The sequence below is a fragment of the Lampetra planeri genome, chromosome 31 (genome assembly GCF_965212315.1).
Source record: "Lampetra planeri chromosome 31, kcLamPlan1.2.h2, whole genome shotgun sequence".
Taxonomy (NCBI): Eukaryota; Metazoa; Chordata; class Hyperoartia; order Petromyzontiformes; family Petromyzontidae; genus Lampetra; species Lampetra planeri.
Window position 1 is genome coordinate 9,382,793 of NC_136137.1, and position 12,071 is coordinate 9,394,863.

Here is a 12,071-nt window from a genome sequence, read left to right on the forward strand (position 1 = left end):
CACCACGTGCTCATGCACTACCAGGTGCTCATTCACCACCACCTGCTCATTCACCACCACCTGCTCATTCACCACCACGTGCTCATTCACCACCACGTGCTCATTCACCACCACGTGCTCATGCACTACCAGGTGCTCATTCACCACCACCTGCTCATTCACCACCACGTGCTCATGCACTACCAGGTGCTCATTCACCACCACCTGCTCATTCACCACCACGTGCTCATGCACTACCAGGTGCTCATTCACCACCACGTGCTCATTCACCACCACGTGCTCATTCACCACCACGTGCTCATTCACCACCACGTGCTCATTCACCACCACGTGCTCATTCACCACCACGTGCTCATTCACCACCACGTGCTCATTCACCACCACGTGCTCATGCACTACCAGGTGCTCATTCACCACCACCTGCTCATTCACCACCACGTGCTCATTCACCACCACGTGCTCATTCACCACCACGTGCTCATTCACCACCACGTGCTCATTCACCACCACGTGCTCATTCACCACCACGTGCTCATTCACCACCACGTGCTCATTCACCACCACGTGCTCATTCACCACCACGTGCTCATTCACCACCACGTGCTCATTCACCACCACGTGCTCATTCACCACCACGTGCTCATTCACCACCACGTGCTCATTCACCACCACGTGCTCATTCACCACCACGTGCTCATTCACCACCACGTGCTCATTCACCACCACGTGCTCATTCACCACCACGTGCTCATGGACCACCACGTGCTCATTCACCACCACGTGCTCATTCACCACCACGTGCTCATTCACCACCACGTGCTCATGCACCACCACGTGCTCATTCACCACCACGTGCTCATGCACCACCACGTGCTCATTCACCACCACGTGCTCATGCACCACCACGTGCTCATTCACCACCACGTGCTCATGCACCACCACGTGCTCATTCACCACCACGTGCTCATGCACCACCACGTGCTCATGGACCACCACGTGCTCATTCACCACCACGTGCTCATGCACCACCACGTGCTCATGCACCACCACGTGCTCATTCACCACCGCTTCGTTAACCGTTCACCGCTCGTTCTCCAAGCACAATTAACAAAAACGCGCGCCCATTCGCACAGTCAAAAGTTGAGTTAACAGCCCCGCTCCCCCATGGTTTGGTTTGTTGTCCCGCCCCCTCACCTCCAATTAGCACGGTTGGTTGCGTATGGTGCGAAAGAAGTTCAACAGATATACACACATACATTGTCAATCCACTGTTTAAATCTTAAAATGCTTCCCCGTGTATATTTGCCGTGGGTGTTTGTCCACACAAAAAAACGACGTAACCTCGACTTGAAAATGTCGTGATAATTTTTCAGTAATTCTCTTTCGTGGACTTCCCCACACATTTAATACAACGCCGCAGCCCTACGACAAGTCTGATTAAGGCACGGTGATCGTCCATCCAAGTGAAATAAACCACACGCTGCTTAGCTTACGAGGTTTTCACAAGATGGGGTGCCTCTCAAGGTAGATTCTGTCGGGGAGGCGATCGGGAAGGTGACGACCCAAGTTGTTTGAACGTCGCTGACGTGCCCTTTGACGTGCACGGTGTACACGTGTAGTGGTGATACGCGCTGGGTGTATATGTCGTGTGCCAGCGCGTATGTACGGGTGTGTGTGTGGTGACGCGCGCTGACGGGGAGGAGCAGGCGTCAGTGCGCGGGTGGGGGTAGTGCTGCTGATTGGCTGTGTGCCGGTGACGCGCCCAGAGGGAGTGATCGGGTAGCAGCGCGGTGTGATTGGTCGGAGAGTGGAAACACGCGCTGAGCGGAACCGGATCGTGGGGATAGCGCGTGGGGATTGGGTAACGGAGGAGCGGTGCCGACGTTGAGGTCCGCATCCGCTCCGTCTCCCGGGAAGAAGGGGTATATAAGGTGATGCACAGAGGAGCAAAGGGCAGAAGTGGAACCATCTAAGAATGAAGACGAGGGTGTAGAGATAGAGCCCGGAGAGGAGAGTAATGGAGAGTAGAGCTGAGTAAGGTATAGTGTGTAGCCAGCGAGATAGAACGGTCTACACGAGCTGAGTAATGTATAGTGTGTAGCCAGCGAGATAGAACGGTCTACACGAGCTGAGTAATGTATAGTGTGTAGCCAGCGAGATAGAACGGTCTACACGAGCTGAGTAATGTATAGTGTGTAGCCAGCGAGATAGAACGGTCTACACGAGCTGAGTAATGTATAGTGTGTAGCCAGCGAGATAGAACGGTCTACACGAGCTGAGTAATGTGTAGTGTGTAGCCAGCGAGAGAGAACGGTCTGCACGAGCCGAGTATGCATACGGTGTAGCCAGCGAGAGAGAACGGTCTGCACGAGCCGAGTATGCATACGGTGTAGCCAGCGCGAGAGAGGCAAAGTCTACACGAGGCGAGAGAAGAGAGTGTAGCAGAGGCGCAGAGTCTACACGAGGCGAGAGAGGAGTGTAGCCGAGGCGCGGAGTCTACACGAGGCACAGAGAGCCGGCAGCACAGAATCCGGAGTAAAGAGAAGTGCGGTGTGAAGAAGAGAGGCCACGCGTTGTATTGTTACAAGTCAAGATTTAATAAAAGAAGTGTGTTCCCGTCAAGGAGTTTCCTGCCGTCATTTTCCAATACTTCATCTGGCGTCAGAAGTGAAACGGGCTTCCAAGTATGGAGACGAGGAAGACCCGTAGGACCCACGGGATTGACCGCGAGGAAGACCTGGACGACTCGGAGCCGCTGGTGGCGGGGGGTGAGGAAGAGGACTTGCCCACGCTGCAGGGTCCGTCGACGGCGCCGGCCGAGCGACCGGGGACAGACGCCGGGCTTCGTGAGGCGCACTCCCGACTGGCGGAGCTGCTGCTCGCCGCCGCGTCCATCTTGGCGGAGATCAGCTCGTCGGGAGGAGCGGGGACGGTGGGGGACATTTTACAAGGTCGCCCCGCAGATTCCCGCCAAAACGAATGGGGGATTCCCGCCATTGCGCCTGGGCCTGCTTTTGGCGGGAACGGCGAGCGCCACGTGGTGGTGGGTTCCCAAGCGCGCGCATCGACGTCATCAGCGCGCGAGGGGGTCCGCCATCTTACGTCTGCTGCTGGAGCCGCCATCTTAGACACCGACGGACAGGCGGAGAGGAACCACGAGGCGGATGACTTCATTTTTCAGCAGCGCCTGCCCACGTTGTCAGCCTTCAAGGCGGAAGGCGGAGACTGGGGCCAATTTCAGCGAAGGTTTTTGGCGCATCAAGAGATGTCAGCGTGGTCCGATGCTACGGCGCTGCGGGCATTGCCCGCCATGCTGGACGACGATGCGCTCGCGGCCTTCAGGGCTGCACGGAAGTCGGACCGCTCCACGCTGAAGGATGCGCTGGGTTTGTTGGCCAGGGTCTACGGGCCTCCCTCTACATGCCGCCATCAGTTCTACGCAAGACGGAAAGCGGCCACGGAGACCGCGCTGGCCTATCGCACGGCGTTGCTGGCTCTTGCTGATGCTGCGTTCCCTCGGATGGACGAGGAGGGCCAAGACGCGATGGTTTTGGAGCAGCTGCTCAAGTTGGCGCAGGACCTGGGGGTCCCTATCAACACAGCTGACGACATTGATATTTCTTCTTTGAGAGTCGCCACGAGTATTCAAGCGCACGAGGCCCTACAACGGAAGCAAGGCGTTGGTTGCAACGCTGCTGTCGTCGCAGCCCCGGGGTTGGTGGTCGCCGAACCCCAAGTCGTCAGCCCACGAGAGGAGGCGTTCGCCACGGGACGACCAGGGGACTGGAGGCCGGGGGCCCGGTCGCCTCTGCGATCGGGCCGAAAGTCGGAGCAACCAAGATCTACTCCGACCCTCGTCACGTGCTATAACTGCGGCCTCCGGGGCCACGTGGCGTCCGGGTGCCGCGCTCCGCGGCAGCGCGCCATGGGAGCTCGGCTGGACGACGACCGAGAGCCCAAGTCATCTCTACAATCCCCGGCAAGTCGCGGCACCTCACACGCTCGGCCTGTTTATTCGGCACACATGGGACGCCGCGTTGCGGCGGAGGAGGGCCGGTTAAGGTTCGGGGATTCGGTTCGGCGAGGGGGGTTCGGCCGGGACCAGAGAGACATTGAATGGGCGGAATTGGGGCATAGAATTGTGGCTGCTTCGGCGGGTTCGTCCGTTGTTACGGGATCTATTGATGGGGTTGAGAGTAGGGTGTTAGTGGACACGGGGGCATCGGCAACTATTATATCGGACCTCATTTATAATATTCTTCCAGTCCAATGTCGTCCGCTGCTTCCAGTGGATGTGCCATTTTACGCCGCTAATGGGGGATCGTTGGGCATTATCGGTCAGGTTAGGGCGTCCATTTGCATTGGAGATATCAAATTATCGGGACCCGTTTTCGTTTCGTCTTCTTTGGCAGTTCCGTGTCTTTTGGGCACTGACTTTTTGGCTAAAATGCCCATTAAAATTCTTATCGATCAACGATGCATTGAACTGCCATCGGGTCGCCGGATTTCATTTTTGACGGGCCCTACTGACATTCGGACGGCGTGCGCTACGATACAAGCGGTGGCGACGCAGACAGTGCAAGTGCCCCCGGGTTCACAGATGTTGATTCCCCTCCGGTTGCGAAAACCATGGGTGAGGGAGGCTTCGGGACAGAGTATGCTTTTGGGTCCTTCTAACAAGGCTGTCGGGAGTCTTGATTTATCGGTGGCTCACACTTTGGTGCGGGCTGACAGGGATCCGTTTGTGATGGTTTTGAACGCGGGGTCGCGACCAGCTGTCATCCCGCAGGGCACCGTGCTGGCTCACGCGGCGCAGGTTCCTGGGGATGATGGGTTGGTTGCGCAGGTGGGCTCGAGCCCCGCGCGGAACGTTGAGCCAAGGGAAGACCTTGAGTGGGTCCATTCGTTATGTGCCGCCTCGGACGATTTGTCGGCGGCGCAGTTGGGTGCGCTGCGCGAGTTGCTCATTGAATTCTCTGATGTATTCAGTAAACATAAGTATGACATTGGGTGCACGGATTTGTTGCACCATCACATTGAAACGGGCGATGCGGCGCCGGTCAGGCTAAATCCCTTCCGACTGAGTCCCGTGGAGAAGGAACATGTTCAGTCGGCTGTTAACGATATGCTAGAAGCCGATATTATTTCACCCTCCTCTAGCCCGTGGGGAGCGCCTATTGTGCTGGTTAAGAAGCAGGACGGGTCCCTGCGATTCTGCGTTGATTTCCGTCGCCTGAATAAGATCTCTGTGGCTGACGCGTATCCGCTCCCCAGGATGGATGAGTCCCTCGATGCATTGTCTGGTGCGCGATATTTTTCGACTCTTGATTTGTTATCGGGGTTTTGGCAGTTGCCGCTCGACGAAGAGTCGAAACCTAAGACAGCATTTCGGACTCCAGGGGGGCTGTTCCAGTTTAACCGGTTACCCATGGGACTTCACTCCTCTCCAGCGACGTTTCAGCGACTTATGGAGCTGGTTTTGTCGGGCTTGCAGTGGGATACATGCTTGATTTATATGGACGATGTCATTGTTTTCAGTAAAACGTTTGAGGAACACCTCCGGCGATTGAGAGGGGTGTTCTTGCGAATGCGATCGGCTAAGTTGAAATTTAAACCGGCCAAATGTCACCTCCTTCGTAGGTCCGTTAGATACTTGGGTCACATTGTCGATTCTTCGGGGATCTCCACCGATCCCGCGAAGACGGATTGTGTCGGTTCGTGGCCGACACCTACGTCCGTTTCCGACGTGCGTAGTTTCATCGGGTTTGCTTCTTATTATCGGCGGTTCGTTGAGCACTTCGCCACTATTGCAAAACCCTTGCACGCTCTAACGGCGAAGGGAGTGAAGTTCAAATGGGGACCGGAGGAGGAGGCCGCGTTTCGCTCCCTCCGGGACGCCTTGGTGGGTGCCCCACCCTTGTGTTATCCCGATTTTGCCAGTCCCTTTTTGCTGGACACGGATGCTAGCAACACGGGCATTGGGGGGGTGCTATCCCAAGTCGTTGGGGGTGTCGAAAGAGTTGTCGCCTACGGTAGTAGGGTGTTGTCTCCGGCGGAGCAGCGCTACTGTGTCACCCGTCGCGAGCTGCTTGCCATTGTTTTTTTTGTGCAGCAGTTTAGGCCATATCTGTATGGTCGTCACTTTACAGTCCGAACGGACCACGCGGCGCTACAGTATTCATTGAGGGTCGCCCAGCCCTCGGGCCAGTTGTCGCGTTGGTTGGAAGTCCTCCAGGACTATCAGTTTACGACTACGTACCGTAAGGGGTTGCGACACACGAATGCCGATTGCTTGTCGCGGTTGTTGCCTTGTGATGAATGCGCGTGTTTGTCGGGATCGGCGCGCTGTAAACCGACGCTTGCGGGGGAGATGGGGGCACTGGCTGCGACAGCGGGCGCACCGAGTGGGGATGATTCCACTGCCTCTCAGGGTCGGGACTCGCTGCTCTCGCTGTCGCTCAGCGAATGGGGCCGCCTCCAGATGGCGGACAGCTCGCTGCTAGCATTGCGCCGCAAGGTTGGGGGTCCCGAGGGGGACCAGGAGCGTACCGGCTCCTATGTACTTGAGCGGGGCGTGTTATTGAAATGGGACAGTTTGTCCCGGCGGAACGCACTCGTGGTGCCTTCCGCTGTGAGGGGGAGGGTTGTCTTGGCGGCACACGAACGCCTCTTGCACTTAGGAGTTAACAAGACGCTTGCCCTGCTTCAGCGTGACTATTACTGGCCGGGAATGGGAAGTGATGTGGTGCATATTCTGAAGGGGTGCGTTGAGTGCGCCAGGCGTAAACCACCGGCCGTGGCAGCTAATCCACCGCTGCAATCTATTCAGGTCTCGCGTACCAACGAGCTCGTTGCACTCGATATTTTGGGGCCCTTCCCAGTCACGCCGAGAGGGAATAAATATTTGTTAGTGGGGGTCGAATACTTTACCCGATGGCCTATGGCGTGGCCTCTCGCTAACCAGTCGGCAGCGGCTGTGACGGATGCCTTCGTCCAGGGCTATGTCCTGGACAAGGGGGCTCCCGAACGCCTGCTGACCGACCAAGGTAAAAATTTTTCGAGTAAATTGTTGCAAGAGGTGTGCGATCTGTTGGGTACCAAGAAGGTGCGTACCTCCCCGTACCACCCGCAGACTGACGGGATGGTGGAGAGACTCCACAAAACCTTGACTTCCATGCTGTGCCAGCAGGTGTGCGAGGCACATGTAGATTGGGACCTGCAGGTCCCGGGAGTCCTTGCCGCGTATAGAATGGCCCCCCATGCAGCTACGGGGTTTTCCCCATTCTATTTGATGTACGGTCGGGAAGCTGACCCGCCAATAGAAACGCAACTTGGCCTGTCCGCTCCACGAACTAATTCTAATTTGGCAGAACATATTAAGTTTAATATTCATAAGCTGACAGAGGCGAGGGAGGCCGCACGGCTTAATTCGCGGGCTCGCCAAATTGCTAATGAACGGTTGCGGGCACGGAAGGTGTCCATGCACGAATAGAAACCAGGTGACAGGGCCTGGCTGCATTGCCCTCAGGCACCCTTGGCTACGTCGCCTAAATTGTTGAGACCGTGGAGGGGACCCGTGGAGGTCGTGCGCGTTGCACGGCCCCAGTGCGTTCAGATAAAGTGGGGAAAGCGCCGGTGGTACGTTCACCCCTCCCGACTGAAACCGTTCTCGCCTCCATATGGCCTCCCCTTGTGTCGTGATGGCCGGGCGTGTGACGTGACCGGCGACCCAGAGGGGGAAATGTCTCTGCCTGATCCACACGTATTGTCGCCTGATCTGCTCCCAGGTGTCTCGGAACTGACAGCTGCCGATCACCGGCGGCCGGATCTCCGCGGCGGGGCCGGCCCTTTCAGGCCCGTTCCGCGCCGTCTGGAGCGGCCGGAACCGCCGGACGGTCGTCAGTGTCCCGCCCCATACGATGGACCAGCCAGACGGACTCGCGCCAGGTCGTGCTACTTTGCATGACCTGCCTCGTGAGGAGTCGGGGCAGTTGGAGCGCCTCGTCACTGCGTGTAGTCGCAGGGACGTGGGGCGCGTTCGTTTCGTATTTGCTCGTATCGTGTTATTGTTGACTTTTCGCGTTCATTGTCAATCTGTACATAGTTATTCTTGTTGTTGTTGTTGTTGTGTTATGTTACGGGGCACACTCGGGGGGTTATAAGGTTTTTTTTTTTTGTTGGTTGTCGTTTTATCGTCGTGGTTGGTTGTTGTTAGCAGCCGGGCCGGCTGCGAGCTATGTGGGAGGGGGTGATGTAGTGGTGATACGCGCTGGGTGTATATGTCGTGTGCCAGCGCGTATGTACGGGTGTGTGTGTGGTGACGCGCGCTGACGGGGAGGAGCAGGCGTCAGTGCGCGGGTGGGGGTAGTGCTGCTGATTGGCTGTGTGCCGGTGACGCGCCCAGAGGGAGTGATCGGGTAGCAGCGCGGTGTGATTGGTCGGAGAGTGGAAACACGCGCTGAGCGGAACCGGATCGTGGGGATAGCGCGTGGGGATTGGGTAACGGAGGAGCGGTGCCGACGTTGAGGTCCGCATCCGCTCCGTCTCCCGGGAAGAAGGGGTATATAAGGTGATGCACAGAGGAGCAAAGGGCAGAAGTGGAACCATCTAAGAATGAAGACGAGGGTGTAGAGATAGAGCCCGGAGAGGAGAGTAATGGAGAGTAGAGCTGAGTAAGGTATAGTGTGTAGCCAGCGAGATAGAACGGTCTACACGAGCTGAGTAATGTATAGTGTGTAGCCAGCGAGATAGAACGGTCTACACGAGCTGAGTAATGTATAGTGTGTAGCCAGCGAGATAGAACGGTCTACACGAGCTGAGTAATGTATAGTGTGTAGCCAGCGAGATAGAACGGTCTACACGAGCTGAGTAATGTATAGTGTGTAGCCAGCGAGATAGAACGGTCTACACGAGCTGAGTAATGTGTAGTCTGTAGCCAGCGAGAGAGAACGGTCTGCACGAGCCGAGTATGCATACGGTGTAGCCAGCGAGAGAGAACGGTCTGCACGAGCCGAGTATGCATACGGTGTAGCCAGCGCGAGAGAGGCAAAGTCTACACGAGGCGAGAGAAGAGAGTGTAGCAGAGGCGCAGAGTCTACACGAGGCGAGAGAGGAGTGTAGCCGAGGCGCGGAGTCTACACGAGGCACAGAGAGCCGGCAGCACAGAATCCGGAGTAAAGAGAAGTGCGGTGTGAAGAAGAGAGGCCACGCGTTGTATTGTTACAAGTCAAGATTTAATAAAAGAAGTGTGTTCCCGTCAAGGAGTTTCCTGCCGTCATTTTCCAATACTTCACACGTGTCACACGGCGAAACTCAGATTTGCCTTATCGCACCTAAGGCGGTTGTTGGCGCTGGAAGTGACATCACCTGCAGAAGTAGCGCACCCAATAATGGGGTCCCAGCCTTATTCTTTCCCCCCCCCCCCGACACGGTCGAGTTTCCGCTTCCAATCGCCGCGAGTAATGAACACAATGCCCGCCGCCGCTGTGTTTGCAGGGATTTCTGGTGGCAACGATATTCTGCTTCTGCAACGGCGAGGTAAGGAGTGGCCTTCTCGAACGCCCCGGTTTTGTCACGCATCGCGGCCCGCTTCCAACAATAACTTCCCGAGAATTGTGAACCGGGTCACTGAAAGAGACGGCTGAACATTCAAAACTGTACTCGCATTCGACTACGTGCTGCGCTAAATATGTGAAATGTGGGTGAAATATTCCTGCCCGAATCTTCCGCGTAGATTTTGCGGTTATTCAAAGTAATTTCGAGCCCTATGTCAAACCACTGATGGATGAAGCCCCCCCCCCATCCCCCGACACTGTGTCGGACAGGAGGGTTGTTTGACCATACTTCACCACGTGGGTTTGTGAATAAAGAGGCTCAGGATCGGTTCAGATGTCGCTCACCACTGGCGTTGACTTTGGCTGGGAATTGAATTCAGGCCGCCGGGTTTATAGCGCAGTGCACAAACCACTGCGCCATCACCCCCCCCACCCCCTCGAATTGATTGAAGTGTCATTTGAATTTTGGGGAGCGAAATGTAACCTTGCACGATTTTCTAATGTCGTTTATTACCCACAGTCCATCAAGATGACACATCAAACATAAATTTTCACATCGTCGATACGCTCACTGAAAAATATTTCCCTCTCAATTTAATGTCATGGCATTTGTAGCGCAGTGCGCCCAACTGCCCCCTTGTCCCCCCCCCCTCCGCGACATCTCACTGCAGTCATTAATTGAGTTGCCTGTTTCATTCGAGTGGGAGATAAACAAAAACACAGCTTCGACGCCTCATCCTCCATTGCCAATTGCTCTCGCGTTGAAAGGGCTTCACTACAGACTGTCTCAGATAATAAAAAAACAGCCTTCCCCCCCCCCCCACACACACGTTCGCGCCCACACTCTCGCATTACGTGTGAAACCGACGCAGAATATCCCACACGGCGCCTTCAGATTCTGCACGTGTAGCGCAGGGGCAATGCGTCCTGATTAAGGAGCGGTGCGGCACGTACAAGAAAATAACCGGAGATTTAACCAAAAAAACGTGCGGTAATGCTCTCTGCGGGCGCTGGGGAAGGGCGGTCTGCATTTTACAACCAAACAGGGAGATGTCGCGTTAAGCCTGAGATCACTGCAGCCCCGAGGCCAAACAATCCCCGACCCCCCCAGCTGCCCCCCTATTACCCAACACCGTCGGCCCCCGGCCATCCACGGGGCTGCCGCAGAGTTTCCGCTCGCCGTGCTGGAAAACAAAAGCCACCGCGACTGCGAGCACCAAAAATAACGCAACCGTTGACTCCACCGATTTTACAACAACAACAAAAATATTCCCAAGAATGACTCATATTTCCTCACAAGTTATGAAACGCCAGCAGGCCCACTCTGCACACGAAATAACGCGGCCCAGCTGCCCATCCGCGTATTACATTGAAAATTACAAATCGTTAACTGCAAGCAGAGGAGAAAGAAAAACTAAAACGGTGGGGAGATTTGCTAACAAAAAAAAACGAGTTGGCGGCAACCTCCCTTTCCGGAAAGTAAGACGCATCACGCAAAGCTTGTGCCCGCTGTCGATGTAGTACCGCATAGAAATCTGGTCCCGCACAAACCAGGCCGACCACATAGCAACGTGGGAACGGCGGCGGCACGCACAGCTGTCGGATTGCCAGACGCACCCCCGACTTTCGCTCATAAAAAAACCGTATCATCCGCAGCGTATGGAAACAGGCAAAGATGGCATGAACAGTTGGGAACGGCTCGGCCCCACGTCTCTCCCCTGTTCCTCCCGCCAGGTGCAAGCAGCGCTGAAGAGGTACTGGATCCTGTACATGCTGCGCATGGGGCACGAGCGCAGGGATCAATACTTCATGGCGTCCACGTCCTACACGGCCTCCGTCACCGAGCTGCCGTGCCCCAACGGCGGCGAGCACCACGGCAGGATGGCCAGCAGCGATGCGGAAGCGAACACTTTCAAATTGGAGGAGATGTACACCTAGCGGACGCGAGCGCGGCGGGGTGGGTGGGGAGGTCGATTCGCCGAGCCGCTGGGCTCCTCTCGTGCGGAAAAGCCGCCGCAGCCGCCGCAGCCGCCGCGCGAGCCAGTGACCTCGCGCGCGTACCCCGGACGCGTGGCCTCTCTCTCTGCTCAGGCGACGCGTGGACAAGTCCGCTTCGGCGCGGTGGACTGGCCGCTCGGCGAGGAAGGGAGAACAACTCGAGGCGTCGAGCGACTCCCGCAGAGCGTTCCCGCTCAAAACTGGGGGGGGGAGGCGGGGACCGGGTGCGTGACGGTGCACAGATGTTCTCTCTTCACGGGGCGGCACTCCCCCCACACATCCCCGAGGTAGAGGGGGTCAGAACGCTTGCGCTACGGCCGGCTACGTGCGCCGCTTCGTGTCGAGCAGCCCAGAACGGCAGCTCCTGCAGGACCCCCTCGCTGCGAACCAGGCCGGTGGAGGCGACGCAGCAATCGACTCGGCAAACACCGAAATGCGTGCGTGCGTTGCAAGTGCTCAAAAGTGATTGCCGCAAGTCATTACGAAATCAACGCACACGCGTTAGCCGGCTGCAGGTGG

At 56.6% G+C, this 12,071-nt stretch overlaps 1 protein-coding gene across 2 annotated transcripts in view; it reads left to right on the forward strand.

Moving 5' to 3' along the window:
* LOC144729192 (calcitonin gene-related peptide type 1 receptor-like) overlaps positions 1-11,574 on the forward strand; it is a 49,700-nt gene extending 38,126 nt beyond the window's left edge. For both annotated transcript variants that reach the window (XM_078609232.1, XM_078609233.1), the window contains 2 exons: positions 9,496-9,537; positions 11,289-11,574. In XM_078609232.1, coding sequence (XP_078465358.1) covers positions 9,496-9,537; positions 11,289-11,492 — 246 coding nt within the window. In that variant the 3' untranslated portion in view covers positions 11,493-11,574. The remainder of the gene's footprint in view (positions 1-9,495; positions 9,538-11,288) is intronic.
* Positions 11,575-12,071: the final 497 nt, after the last annotated feature.